General features: G+C 47.3%; 1 protein-coding gene across 16 annotated transcripts in view; it reads right to left on the reverse strand.

The window, feature by feature from the left end:
* The window catches only part of AGRN (agrin), a 445469-nt gene that overhangs the window by 150557 nt on the left and 279140 nt on the right, over positions 1–15772 (reverse strand). For all 16 annotated transcript variants that reach the window (XM_083163268.1, XM_083163265.1, XM_083163264.1 and 13 more), the window contains one exon: positions 7086–7301. In XM_083163268.1, the coding sequence (XP_083019394.1) occupies positions 7086–7301 (216 nt within the window). The remainder of the gene's footprint in view (positions 1–7085; positions 7302–15772) is intronic.

The raw sequence follows: 15772 nt of genomic DNA on the forward strand, positions 1-15772 counted from the left end.
CATGGCAGCATTGTGGGGGCACAGAGTGATGGGAGGAGTCTAATATACCATAACCCATCACATCCAGGGCCAGATTTGCCACTAGGCCCGTGAGGCACGGGCCTAGGGGCGGCACCTATTAAGGGCGGCTAAAATATGGTTAACAGGCCCACACTGGTAGTCTGGCAGGCCGCAGCTGGTTGTTCATGTCACTGTCCACCCGCCCGCAGCGGCGCTGCTGACTGAGCGAGTCACAGCGGCATGGAGAAATGGACACGCAGCGCGCTGTGTGTGTGCGCGCAGTACCTGGAGCCGGCCGGGGACGGGTGCACTGTGCGTGTGCGGTGCGCCGTGTAACGCAAACTGCATCCATAGCAGGCACAGCCCTGGCTGGCTCTTTCTGATGACAGTACAGGGGAGCACTGCTGCTGAACCCGGAAGTACAGTGCGTGTCCCCGTGTACTGGAGTACCGCTACACCACCAGCGATTACATGGAAAATGGTACGCTAGTGCACAGCGGGATGCCGCATAGCACACTTACCTAGTGTGGGGGGGGGGCACTTACCTAGTGGGGGGGCGCGACCAAAAATGTGTGCCTAGGGGCGGCCTGACCCAGAAATCCGCCCCTGATCACATCACACGTGTAGTCAGCAGACAGCACATACATGGCAGCATTGTGGAGGCACAAAGTGATGGGAGGAGTCTAAAATAACAGGCAATTGAACAGATTTTTCAGACTCCTTGAATCACTGACTGAGATCAGCAAAGTCATCATCCTGATGGTCAGCAACATGGAGTCGCGACCCCATGCTGAGAAGGTCGGGACCCACTTTGGGGTCAGGACCCACAGTTTGAAAACCTCTGGTCTAGAGATTCTAGAGCAAGTAAAGTATCTCAATGGTGCCTATTCAGAGATATAAATAAGTTCCCGGTCATTGCACCCAAATACTGTTCACAGAACCAAATACAAATGTGGCATTGTATGCATTTATGTGACCAGTACACAGCATTACATGGCTATCATCATTATCAGCGCTGCACCGGCCTGATCCTTGGTGTATAAGAGATCCGTCTGAGAACAGAGAGATCTCTGCATACCCCCCACTTCCATCTACACACCACGGACATGTCCTCACTAAACACAGCCTATGTGCAGGCTCCCCACTGCCACCCCATTACGCTCTCTGAGCTGCAAATGGAGATATAAACCCAGCTATAGCTACAGAGCATGCACAGACCCAGCCAGCCAAACACGCTGGCATGTGACACTGCATCAGCCCTTATACTAGCAAATATAGCCCCATAGACACAACGTAAAGATCATATGATTTGATATTGGCAGTGGGCACCTTGCAGGTACAGAAGGGTTATGTATCAGCGCGCAGCAGAATTATTTTCCGTCACACAACTCCGAAAACAGCAGCATTGTGTCCCACAAGGCACACGGCAATCGTAGCACATTAACCACGCGTGACCCAGAGTGGCATGGAACGTAGGTGTGTATCTGAGTGGCATAATAAAGACAAGCACGCATTAGCAGTGCACGCGTGGAAACGGATTACAGTCATGTCCTCTGTAATCCTCTGCTGTTAGGAACAAAAGATAATGTATTATAAAACATTTGGAACTAGAAACATAATGCATAATGGCTGATTAAAACCAGCTAGTCTGTTGAATTATTTAACAGTTACTAAAAGTATTATTGCAGATTTTCCTAGTCCCAACTCCATAAATGCTGACAGCAGAGGCCAGGTGTGTCCTCCTGGTAATGTTGGCACATGCACACTAACAGCAGCAGGTACAGAAAAAGGGCAGCATTCAGAAATGTAGAATTCTCATCGGTGGAGAAAGCATAGACTGCTATATATTCAGATATATCATCAGTACCACCAACAGCTGACATAGATAGCCTTCATGGCTGGCTCTAGGGCCCAGAAAACAACCAATTAATTCCTGCTCATGTAGTGTATAGTGCTGTGTGTGTGTGTGCGTGTGTGTTTAGTATACACAGGTCATTCACAATGTGACATATGACATATGTGCCACTGTTTATGCACAAAACATCAGTAGAGAGGCTTTTGTGTTATGTAAATTAGGGTAGAAGAAGGAAGTACATCTGGCTGCCTTGCTAGGGGGAGGAGGGGTTTACCTTCCGGCCTACTGGGTCCAGGAGGACCTGCAGCAAGGTAAACCAGGGGGAGGGGGAGAGGCGGCGAAAAGAAGCCCATAGGCTTCTATACGGTATTGCCACCCTAAGGTGTTAGTACATATGAAAATGCGGTTTTACAGCATTTTCGGTTTAGTACATCCCGCCCATTGTAGGAATTGTATCTAAGTTTATTGCACCCAATCAACCAAATTGTACCCCCTGCATTTATCATGTATGCACGATTGTGTATTGTTTTATTAAGTAAACCTTGTTTCACACCGAATTGTTGATTGTTATTCACACACAACCACAAAGGAGCCGAGCGCAGCATTTTAAAATTTTTGCTCATATTTACCAACCCCATCGGACAGGTCTCCCGGTCAGTGCAGCCGCTAGCTCCGCACAATATACTCAGCCGCTAGCTCCCACCCTCCACTCCGTGTGCAAACCAATAAATCAACATGAAGGGGATCACTGTTTGCAGTTCATATGAGTCTCTTGTTAGAACATTAGGAACAATTCAACTTACATAATATGAATGGAGTGGTCCTTGCTAACAAACAGATAACCAAAGTTATATTATGCAAGTAATCAATGCCTGAAAATAGTTTTCTATGATTTGCTTTCTGTATACTAAGCTATAGATTTGCCATTTCTATTTATTTAAATGAACATCACATAATCCAGTGTGCAGTCTGCTCTGGAGCCGTGTGGGATTTGGTGCACTGAAATTAGACAACGAAACTCAAAGGTTCTCGCACATTTGCCAATTAGTAGACTCATGTGATGGTACGCAGGGATAGTGGCTGCGTTTATAGAAGTTACCTCCAGGCTGAGTCTCACCCCAGTGAGGGTGAGGGCAGTCACGAGCAGGGTGAGAAAGGTTTTGCTAATTTGCTTTGACAGCAGGAGAACTGGGTCTCGTTTACAGTGCCTAAGTTATAGTAGTAGAAGGCAGCCTGACATTGCAGCACCGCCAGTTCCGCCCAGTGCAGGGGTCCAGTAGGAACAATGCAGCACCAGGAACATTGCAGTACCAGGAACAATGGGGCACCAGGAACATTGCAGCACCAGGAACAATGGGGCACCAGGAACATTGTAGTACCAGGAACATTGCAGTACCAGGAACAATGCGGAACCAGGAACAATGCGGCATCAGGAACAATGCGGCACCAGGAAGAATGCGGCACCAGGAACATTGCGGCACCGTCAGTCTCGCCCAGTGCAGGGGGTCCACTAGGAACAATGCAGCACCAGGAACATTGCGGCACCAGGAACAATGGGGCACCAGGAACATTGAAGGACCAGGAACAGTGGGGCCCCAGGAACAATGCGGCACCAGGAACACTACGGCACCAGGAACACTGCGGCACCAGGAACACTACGGCACCAGGAACACTGCGGCACCAGGAACACTGCGGCACCAGGAACACTGCGGCACCAGGAACATTGCGGCACCAGGAACATTGCGGCACCAGGAACAATGGGGCACCAGGAACATTGCAGGACCAGGAACAATGCGGCACCAGGAACAGTGTGGCACCAGGAACAGTGCGGCACCAGGAACAGTGCGGCACCAGGAACATTGCGGCACCAGGAACAATGCGGCGCCAGGAACATTGCGGCGCCAGGAACATTGCGGCGCCAGGAACAGTGAGGCACCAGGAACAGTGCGGCACCAGGAACAGTGGGGCACCAGGAACAGTGGGGCACCAGGAACATTGCGGCACCAGGAACATTGCGGCGCCAGGAACAGTGCGGCACCAGGAACATTGCGGCACCAGGAACATTGCGGCACCAGGAACATTGCGGCGCCAGGAACATTGCGGCGCCAGGAACAGTGCGGCACCAGGAACAGTGCGGCACCAGGAACAGTGGGGCACCAGGAACAGTGGGGCACCAGGAACATTGCGGCACCAGGAACAATGCGGCACCAGGAACAATGGGGCACCAGGAATGGACTGACACAAGGTCGACACGAGTTTTTGATGTTTGTGAAGTGCCCATGGGCATGCATCGGGTGCGTGCGGCCACGGGGAACAGGCTGTTCGGCGAGTGGCAGGCAGCGTCTAGGTGAATTCGCAACCTTGCGAGTCAACCAGAATAAAGACCTTTGTCCTATTTTCATTTGAGCAGGCAATATGGAGATACAGAAGGGGTGAAGATTTCAAACCGTGGCCTTTCTATGTAGAGAAATGGAATTACAGTACTAGAACTATTACTCTCCCCTCTGTTCTTCTCTCTCTACACAAATGACTGCACCTCAGCTGAGCAGTCAGTGAAAATCATCAAATTAGCAGACGCCACCACTATCATCGGCCCTATCAAGGATGGTGGCGAGACCGCGTACAAGCGTGTAGTGGAGAAGCTGACACAGTGGTGCAGCAGCAGCAACCTCGATCCAAACCCCACCAAAACAGTTGAGATGGTAATCGATTACAGGAAAAAAACAAATGCACTGGTCCCGCTAACAATAGCCAACGCAGTGGTGTCGCGGCTTGAATCCTTCAAATTCCTAGGGACAACCATGTCCAGCGACCTAACATGGGGATTAAACATAACCACAAATATCAAAAAGGCCCAACAGCGCCTGTTCTTCCTGAGGCAACTCAGGAAATTCAACATCCCACAGGAGCTGCTGTGCGTATTCTACACCGCCATCGTGGAGTCTGTCTTATGCTCCTCGATCACAATCTGGTACGGTGGCGCAAGAGAGAACGCCAAACAAAAACTGCAGAGGGTAGTGAAGACTGTGGAAAGGATCATAGGGACCGACCTCCCCCCCGATAAGGGATCTGTTCTCATCCAGGGTAAGGAAACGCAATGAGAAGATCGCAAAGGACAAGCTGCATCCTGGTCACAACCTGTTCGACATCCTACCATCCGGAAGTCGGTTCTGGTCCGTCCCCACCAAAACGTCCAGATCCGCAAGAAGCTTCTTTCAGTTAGCCGTCCATCACCTGAACAATCCAATCAAAGCGAATGCAATCCCAATATCAACAGCCAAACAACGTGTCCCTACTTGGTGACCTGACCACCATAGTCGTAGCTAGAAATTAAATGCTTGTAATGTCTTAATGTAATGTATGTAATGTCTTACCCCCCCCCCCCCCTTCATCCCTGCTTGATGCTGCACTGTAATCCACAAAAAAATCCTAGTGTGCGCAAGCATACATGGCCAATAAAGTTGATTCTATTCTATTTATCTGATCAGGGATTTGTAGTGAAATAGGCAGTACATAACACATCTCCTCTGGTGCCGTGAAGGAGGGAGGAAAGCTTTGTTTTATAGATCCAGCTCAGATTTTTGTACTGCGATGGAAGTGTATAACTGTACAGGGAGAAACCCATTCACTGGATATGGATAAGTTACTACATGGGGGGAACATTTCACAAAAGTCCATATTTTATGTACAAAAACTGGGGCATGTATAGAAAGAAGGTGAAGGCATGTGTACTACATCCGCTCAGGGACTGCAAAGTGCTGGTGTACTGTGCCTTTTATCAGTTATCATCATAAGACAGGGAGCAGGCAGCCGTGCAGAGGAGCCCTGATGAAGGGACCGTATGGGCAGTAAACAGTAAGGCTGCACATTATAGTATATGTATGGCCAGGGAGCAATCCGGCTCAGGAAGGAAAGAGGCCATTTATTATATCTCTCATTAGAGAGACATAAAAACAAGGGAGGGGAGACGTCATGTATAACACATCTAATCACAGAACTCTGCAGAAAGCGTGGATCATACATCTCCAACCGTTACACTTACTCAACCTCGCTGGCACTAATCCTGGTGTGTAACATGCACAAATCGTGTAGCGGACGGTTCCGGTTGATAGTTCGACAGTGTCTAGATAGTATACAGGTTGACATACAATCGATACACAGGGTTAAAAGGTCAATATAATAGGTCAACATGGACAAATGGTAGGTAAAACATCGATATGAGTTTTTTTCGGGGATTAGCATCCGCATGGACTACAATTGAGAACGGTAAAGTGTGCCTAGTGCAGCGAGCCATGAGTGGGTACCCATTAGGGTGGCCAATCCCGGGATCGGCGGGATCCCGGGATTTGGCATCAAAAAGTCCGGGATTTCAATCCCGGGATTGGAGCACTCACTCAGACGCTGCCCGGCTGTACCCGAATCCTTACCCCTGCGTGTGGCCTGCGTAGCGTGACAGTAGAGGTCACGCTGTGCAGGCCACACCGCCCACTCTGATGCAGCCTTCTCCTGTGCCCGCCCCCTTCCACTCTCCTCCGCACGCCCGCCTCTGCTCCTCTGTCTGCCTGCCTCCTTTTCCGGCCTGCCTCTTCTCCAGCTGCTGTGCTGTCTGCTAAGGAGGAGGTGCACGAGCCTGGAGGCACCGTGCACCTCCGTACCCACTCCACTCCCTGCCGGCCGCCCGCTAATGTTAGTAAATGTGCGGGTCGGCCGGTGTGGGGGTGGGTATGAAACACGCGTGACTGAAAAAATGCCCCGGGATTGGCATCCCTAGTATCCATTAAACTAATTGGGGGCCATGTCATCAATGGTTGACATTGACACCAAAAAATTACAAAAACTTCTGTCAACCTTAATAAATCTAACCTTTTCCATGTAGAATTTTTGCCAAATTTGACCTACTGTATGTCGACATTTTGGTGTTGATCCATTGACTGTCTATCTAGACCAGGCATGGCCATACTGTGGCCCTCCAGCTGTTGTGAAACTACACATCCCAGCATGCTTTGCCATAGTTTAAGTATTCCCTAATAGCAAAACTGTGGCAAGGCATGATGGGACTTGTAATTTCACAACAGCTGGAGGGCCATAGTTTGGACATGGCTGGTCTAGACGCTGTCTATCTAATAATCCACACCACCCTGTAGCGGAGGATACAGAAATACAATGGTCTTCCTGCTCCTCCTTCATTTCTCTGCAATACAGGATTAATAGAACCAATCAGGGCTCTTACCGCAAGGTCCTTTGCTGATTACTTTGATTCTGCGCTGCTGGTTGCACTGGGCTCTTTCAAGTTCACACTCGTTGCTGTAGGTGGAGTAGTCCGATCCACAAACGGGTGCCACCACGGTGGGGCAGGCAGATTTCTTGCAGACACAGGCCGCTTGAGATGGGTCATTGCTGCTCTTCTCACACACAGCACCAAAGCCGCAGAGCATTCCCCGACACACTGCAATACAAATGGAGGAAGACTTAAACATATCTGCTAGGATTAAGCAAACATAATAGAAAAATATTACCACGGTGGTACGGTGGTGAGCATTGCTGCCTTACGGCACTAGGGTCTTGGTGGCAGAACATAAACACAAGCTATAACATGACAGCTCGTGGCTGATTGGCTGGACGTTTATCACTCACTGGGCCAAATGTCCTAAGCCTCTAAAAGTGATAAACAACCAACCAATCAGCTCCTACCTGAAATTTTTTAAACACAGCCTGTAACATGACAGGAAGAAACTGATTGGCTGGCTGTTTATCACTCTCCATTTGATCACTTTTGAAGCTTATTACATCTGGCCCTATATCACCCTTGCCTTTACCTCTTTTTAAGGCTTAATAAAGATGGAGCCAGCCTCCCCCTTGCCACCAGCAGAGAATGTGGCGTGCGAGTGTGTGAGACGCACACGTGTCCCGACTGCCGGCGTCGCAGTGTGCCGGGTGGCATTTCTAGGTTCTCCCTGTGTATGTTTCTTATATTGTGCAGCAATTTCCATTAATAGTGTGGGCCTTCTTCTGGTTTACTCTCAGAGGCAAATTCCTTCTCAAATGGACAAAACCATGTGCACTGCAGGTGGGGCAGATGTAACATGTGCAGAGAGAATTAGATTGGGGTGACTTATTTTGTTGAGAAGGAATTTGCCTCTGAGAGTGAACAAGAATAAGGCCCTGTGTGTTTGTGTGTGGAGAATTTAGACTGTAAGCTCCACTGGGGCAAAGGGGCAGATGTATTAAGCCTTAACAAGAGATAAATTCAAGGGTGATGAGGAGAGAAACCTCCAGACAATCAGCTCCTTACTGACTTTTTTCAAACACAGCCTGTAACATGGCAGTTAGGTGATTGGCTGGGCGTTTATCTCTCTTTATGACCCTTGCATTTATCTCTTGTTAAGGCTTAATACATCTGCCCCATAGTCTGCTGAACATGTGAGCGCTCTTTACAATTTTTTTAAAGAAATAAAACTAGCATAAGTGTGTAATGGCAAAAGCAGCCATTACTATTAGGCCAATATAACAGCAGGGCCTGTAGGCATACAACGGCTGATGTCTGAAGCCTAATCCACCTAATAACCATACTCTTTAGCAACGCCATACCCTTCACAAAACAGCATAGGGTGGCACCGTGTATGTCTCAGATACGGCACCAGTTGATTTTATTTGTATTACTTCTCCCCGAATTCCAATAAATAACACATGATAAAAAGTGTACGTCATTGGTACTAGGCTACTGTGCTCAATTATAACCCCAGCCCTACATTCAGAATGACCATAGTGCTAAATTATGTTGGGAACTGTCACTACCGGCTTTTTGTCAAGGTGATGATGATGATATAGCTGAAGATTACAAGCCCCATGGCAACAAGGAGCATTACCACTATCAAGACATCAATCAGTCTTCAGGGATATTGAGCCATCATTTTGGATCATCAACAGGTCAGAGGTCAGCCTGACAGCTGCGGAAGCTCCGAATCTACGCTCCCGTCTAGTCTCTCTATGGCAAACCAAATGTAGAATGCACATAAGGCCTGTCCTACACAAGTCTCACAGCAGAGCCAGCTGTGTCCTTTCTCACAAAACAGTTTGTATTTGTTCAGCTAACGCTGATTTCAACAAAAAATATCTTCAAATACTCAGAGAAACATTGGCACCCAAACCCTCATTACAGTTCTGCTCTCTTAGCTCCCGGTTCCTATCGAACAGGATGTAGCTCGCTTTCATCCCATGCAGGGGGAGGTCTATTAGGAGAGTCACTTGTTAGAGTGGACCACAATCTGCAGCAGAGTGGTGTCTATGAATGGGATCATCAATACAAGATGAGTTGGAGACACAAGTGCTTCTGGAAATCTTTGATGAGTTCTCCCTACAGTTAATGTGCCATTTAACAGAGAGCTAATGATGCCAGCAGACAAACGTTTAGCGATGCCCTCGGAATGCGCACAGAGTTCTGCTGCATCTGAGAATTAATAAGCTGATATTTAGCAGTAATAACCACCGACTTGTGCTAGGAGATTGTAACGCTGTAAAAATGTGACATAGAACACATCACAGCTTATACCTTAGCGCGTGTTATTATTGCAAACAATTGTGTGTTTATGAAACGGGGAAATCCCTAAATCTGGCTGAGATGGCTCTTTCATACTGAGACAGGGCTTCATACTGAGTGCACTGCGCATGTGTAGACCGCAAAGTCATGCAAGTGCGGAGGAGAACTGGCTTATCTGGCAAAGCAACCATGATCTTCTTATCTGTTCTTTTGTGGACTATATGGTAGGATTTCTACTTAATATGAACAAAGTGTATTCAAGTGGTTCCAAAATGTGTGCCATGGTACCCTGGTTTGCCTCGGCGTACTTGCAGGGGATGCCCTTGGTTGGTGGTCCCGGACAATACAAACTATTTATGGTCACAGTAACAGGCAAAATCAGTTCTTGTGACTTCCAATTATATAAAATGTGGATAAACCGAAGTGAATCATGTTCCTCACCACATAACTGAACCTATGGATTACATATGAGCACAACTTATTTAATACTTTTTTCAGAAATTTTCTGAAACAAACTTTTGGCCTAGGGTTCCCGTGAAAAATATTCTGATACTCTAGGATGCCGTGATTTTAAAAAGTTTAGGAACCACTAGTGAACTCATTGAATGGAAGTACACAATTTACAAGAGCTAAACGTGATGAATTGCTTCTATACACAGTATACAAACAATAGATACATGGTTTTTCTAATACCCCTTTCAACCCGGCAATTACCCGGCATTTTTCTTTTTAAGTTCATTTTGACGGGTGCAGCCGGAACCCATTCACACCACCGCAAAATTACCGGTTAAAGCTTTTCAATTTTGCTGAAAAACCCAGGGGGTGCAAGGGTCAACACGGGTTTTAAATCCCGGCAATCCGACCCTGGTCAAGAGCAGGGTCGTAGTGTCGGGATTTAAGACCCGTGTTGACCCTTTCACACCGCCGAAAAACCCAGGTTCTTCAGCAAATTACCGGGTTGAAAAGCCTCAACCCGGTAATTTGCTTCTTGGTGTGAAAGGGGTATTAGAGTACTTACATATTTCATAGTGGATTAATTTACAAGGCCTTGCTTGGTAATGCCACGAAAGGGTGTAGAACTCTTCACTTTTAAGCCGTATGTGCAAACTTATTACCCATACTCCCCAGGTGATGCCCACATGGAAGGTAAATGATATCATTACAATACTTTGCAGCGGGGGTTGGTTAGCCCACGGTGATAAAATTCACAGGAAAATGCATCACTGGCCATCAGGCTGTCCGCTCCCCAGGAGGCTTTATCCCGTAATTTTCAAGTCTCCTGGACATTCCAGGAGTTCAGGCAAGTATGCACTCAATGGCATAAGCAAACAGCTTTCATAGCAGTGGCATAAGTTTGTCACAGTTGCCCAGAGGCAAGATATATATCGCCCCACCACTCACACACACAACCTGAAATATCTATCTATCTATATAGAACTCCACAGAAGGGATATTGATGGCTTTCAATTAACCAATTTAAACTCGCAGGGGAGGAGAGGTGCCCCCTTGGGAGCAGGAGCCCATCGGCAGTTGACTCCATTGCCTCCCAGTGTTCTGCCTCTGTTTCATAGTCATCAATTATTTTAATAAATGTAAAACATTCATTTCAATAAGCAATGTGTATACAATAAACATAAGTTATATTTAGGCCTCACTGTCCCTTTCCAGATCATTTTTGTGCTTGGACCAGTTTATTTATATATATAAAAGTTATCTATTGGTTCTCGTCACAAGTGAATGTGTAAATGAGAACCTGCCATCGCACGTTGGCAAGACGCAGCCTCTGGGCCTGACACTATCGCTCTGCTGAATCTAAAGAAAGTTAATTTATTCCATTTTTCGAAACTGCCAACAAATGAAGCTGCTGCTAGCGCTTAAATACGGTGATACATTATGCCTGCAAAGTAGAAGCTCCCAACACAAGTAACATCAGAGACAAACAGCTCATGGAATGAACCCATTACCCCGAAATCTCGCATCTGGCGCGGCATCACAATGCTAATTATCAGGAGCTCATTTGGTAGACAAGTGGCCCGTATTGCCGTATCCTGGGCTTGTTACAATACTGAGTGATCTAATGTGAAGCATGGCCACATTAACATGTCAACGTGTAAACGAGCAGCTCCTATTGCTCAAAGACAAGCAGCTCACCAAACAGGATCTTAAGGGGGGTATTCAATCCCTGCCGCTTTTTCCGACAGGTGAAATAGCGGCGGCTGCCTATTAAATGCTGTCTTGCCCAACAGCATTGAAGAGGCAGATTGACAGAACGGGAAGACTTTAAAAGCTGTTGGGCCCATTTTGCCGATAACGGATATGAATTTTCGTGATCACGGCTGAATCTCCACAAATCCACGTCCGTTTACACAGACACGCCCCCTTTTCGCCGATCGGCAGGCAGGACATTGCATGCCGCCAGGTGATATGCTGTAGAGCAAAATTAAAACAGGCCAGGGTCAATGCTGTCGGGACAGATGACCCGGGATTGGATACCCCCCTGAAGCTTCATTATTTAAATAAGAACTGTCTGCTTAAAAATGCCAAAACACACCAAGGAAACGCAAGTCCTGTAGATCTGGCTTCTTAAATGAAATCATCCATCCATTATATATGCTTACAGAAGATGATCTGCCTATTATATACAGTATTGCTAACTTCCATTTACTCTATTGTAAATGAAAGAGGCCTGTCCTACAGGGATTAGCAAGTGGGAGGGCCAATCACAAATTGCAATAAAGAGATGTTGGCCTCTGATTGCCCCTCACCTGTCACATTGGTAGTTTTATGGATCTGCCAGTTGTGAGTGGGATATTTATCAAACCTTCTAAAGAGAACAGAAAGAGGTGTTGCCTTTAGCGACCAGATTATATAATGAATCTAGTGAATGCAACAAAATGATAGAATCTGATTGGTTGCAAGAGGCAAAACCTCTGATTTCCCATTTTAGACGGTTTAATAAATCTCTTCCTCTAAAGAACTGGCAGAGCTCCAAAAATACTACAAGGCTTCTGGCTAACTTAAGGAGAAATGTTCTGAAGTTTTAAACAGGGAAATGTATAACTGACTAAGGGCCAGATGCACTAAGCTTCACAAGTGATAACATGGAGAGTGATAAACAACCAACCAATCAGCTCCTGCCTGACATTTTTCAAACACAGCCTGTGACATGGCAGGTCGGAGCTTATTGGCTGGCTGTTTATCATTCTCCATTTTATCACTTTTAAAGTTTAGTGCATCTGTCCCTCAAGCAGCAACGGTTTACACGCCTACAATTGTCCACTCTATGCATAAAGATGAAAAACAAGGGGAAGATTTCTACTGGGCCCAGAAGTTTCTAGTGATCAGTAGGGTTGCCACCTCAGGCATCTTCTTCTATTCCTGGAGATTCCCAACCCTCCCCCCCTTTATGTGCGCATGTGCTCCCGGAAAAGTTGGCGTGACTTTGTAAAATGGGCATGACCTCTTCAGAATAGTCGGCGTGGCCTCTAATACAGACATGTATTGAAGTCCCTATTGTTACATTTAATAACACATTTCCCCTACTGACAACTCCTACACAGAGATACCTCATACTTCCTCCCCTCACCCTGACACCAGTGACAACAACTTCCCAGCAACCTCCCCACCCCCTCACTTCTCTAACATGCATATCTGCCCCAAACACTGACCGTCCACACACAAATCCCCCCTCCACACTGGCCTCACCATTTCCTCAGCTGACAGCACAGATGGCACTGCCCTGGGACTGATACACAGTAGCAGCAGGCTTATCTTTCCTCTGAGGCTCAGTTTGGGAGGAAGCGCTGCTGCAGCATCCTAAGCTGTTGGCTGCACAGTGCTCCTTCGTCCTCTCCTCTCCCGTGGAGCTGTGGGGCGGGCAGCAACTCGCAAGTGCTTGAGATGCACTGTGCATGCCTTGTGGCCTTTCTGGCACCCGGAGCTCACGCTCCGCTGGAACCACCCTCCCTATGCCCCTGACAGTGTGAACACTCAGTTGGGAGGCTGTGGAGGCTTTCAAAGTCCCCCGGATTCCGGGAGAATCCCAGAATCCGGGAGACTGCAAAAACGTCCTGGAGGGTTGCCACCAATTCAGGGTGAATCCAGGAAATCTTAGAGAGGTGGCAACCCTAGTGATCAGGGTTGGACTGGCCCACAGCGTCAGCCCACCTTCCCTTGTGTCTATGGTGTATCGGTCTACAGTCCATCGCCATTATTTATCTGGAATATTATCATGCATCAACTATTTATTATATATATTTATCAAGGGGCCCAGACTGCTCTCTAATGGTTAGCCACACCCATCTGGAAACTGGGCACACCCCTTAACAAGGGCCTATATCTCTGCATTCCCCGGTGGGCCCTTCATGCCCCAGTCTGACACTGCAGCTGGTTCCGATTACTAGGCGTCAGTGCCTAGATCGACACTCAATAGTTCAACCAATATTGGTCATCAGGCAAAAAGACCAACATGGTCAAAGGTCGACACACTCTATTTACACAAGCAATATGTTAATATGGCAATTGTCAACACATGAAAAGGTTGGGTTTTCCCGATTTACGGGAAGGGGGAGTTCTTGCATGAGGTGGTGACGTGGGCGGGAGTGAGTTATTGTGAGAGGCATCCTGCAGCAGCAGCCATCTTTCTTCACTCTGTTATTCAGCGGCATCCGGAGCGTGGGACGGGGGAAGCGGGGGACTTTTTAAGGTGCTTATTTTTTACATGGCCCCCTAAGGATTTTATCCATTTCAAAATGGTCCTTCCAAGAAAAAAAGGTTCCCCACCCCTGACATAGACAATGAATCTGAAACCCTCAGATTCCACCTGCTAAAGGCACCGGGCACACTATACCTTGACATCCTTTAGTACCAGTTGAGGATCACGTCGTCGGCCATTAGGCCTGTCCTTTCCCCAGTGCTTGCAAACAGCTGTTAATTCATAATATAAAGCTCTTACGTTAATGCACATCCTAAACACATTGCTATGCTATTATAGAACTATAACCTCTTCTACTCATCCTTTCTACCCCATCTGCCGAAGACAAAATGCGAGCAACCTCCCACAGAGCAAATATGACACACAAAGAACAGGGAAGCGAATGGATGGCTTGAAATTGATATAGCATCTCGTTTGTACGGAAGAGTTAATGACACAATGCTAAGTCTTTAGTGCGGCAGAGGCAGGAGAGCTGGAGTGGAATTAATACAAGCGCCGTGAGCTGAGCAGTATGCAAATCCACTGATCACATATCCTCTGGCTTGGGCTATCCTCCCCCTTCTAGATGCAGGAACACCTCGATCTCAGGCAGACGATGCTAATGGAACCGGCTAATCCATACTGCCTGCTCATAGCCCTGACCAGACGACAAGCATATGGAGAAATAACGTGGGGAGATTATGAGACCTTGCCTAGACATGAGAGAGAATAACAACAGAAAGACCAGCAACAGAGGACAGAGGACAGTCTGAGGGAGAAGAGTTCCTTGAAGGCAACTGACCTTCTGTACAATTCACCCACGTTCATATGTGTCCCCATAACACCAGCTGGTCAGAAGGGTTCACTGGTTATCCAATGTACATATACTCAACTGAGATGTCGGATCTATGGCAGGAACTGAAGAATTACGGAGGGCCTCAAAAAGTGATAAAATGGAGAGTGATAAACAACCAGCCAATCAGCTCCTAACTGTCATGTTGGGGGCTAGGTTTGGAAAATGACAGGTAGGAGCTGATTAGCTGGTTGTTTATCACTCTCCACTTTATCACTTTTTGAAGCTTGATACATCTGATGTTCTAACATCCGCACCCCAGCTCCGCCGCCCTTCGCCTACATAATTATTGCATATGCTCTAACATATGCGATAATTTTGGCATAGGACAGCTCTTGCGGTAGAAGCCCATAGGCTTCTATGGAGCATCGCCAGCTATTGCTGGCAATGCCCTCCGACGTGGTAACCCGGCGGGGGATGTGTAGAGAATCTTCCCAGTCATCACAAATTAGTCACAATAGTCCCGGGATATTGTCAGACAGCATCTGCATAATTTGTATCTGCCATAAACTTTTTTTTTAAACTCTTTTGCTAACAGACTTTATCCACAACAGCGCAGAATTTTACGTCACAGGTTTCCTGTCCCTTCCGCTTCTTATCAGAACAAGAAACTAATACCCCTTTTCCACTAGCCTAAATATCCTGGGTTTTTGCACGGGAACGTGCAAAACCCGGGATTTTGGGCAGGTGGAAACGCTCCCTGTTGAAATAACCCAGGTCACGAGACCCGGCATTTCTACCCAGGTAGCGACCAGGGTTGAACACTGGCTCAACCTGGGTCACTGTGTAGTGTAAACGGGTAACCGGGGTCAATGCGACTCGGTTTCCGTTCAC

The sequence above is a fragment of the Crinia signifera genome, chromosome 19 (assembly GCF_055691185.1).
Source record: "Crinia signifera chromosome 19, ASM5569118v1, whole genome shotgun sequence".
NCBI lineage: Eukaryota > Metazoa > Chordata > Amphibia > Anura > Myobatrachidae > Crinia > Crinia signifera.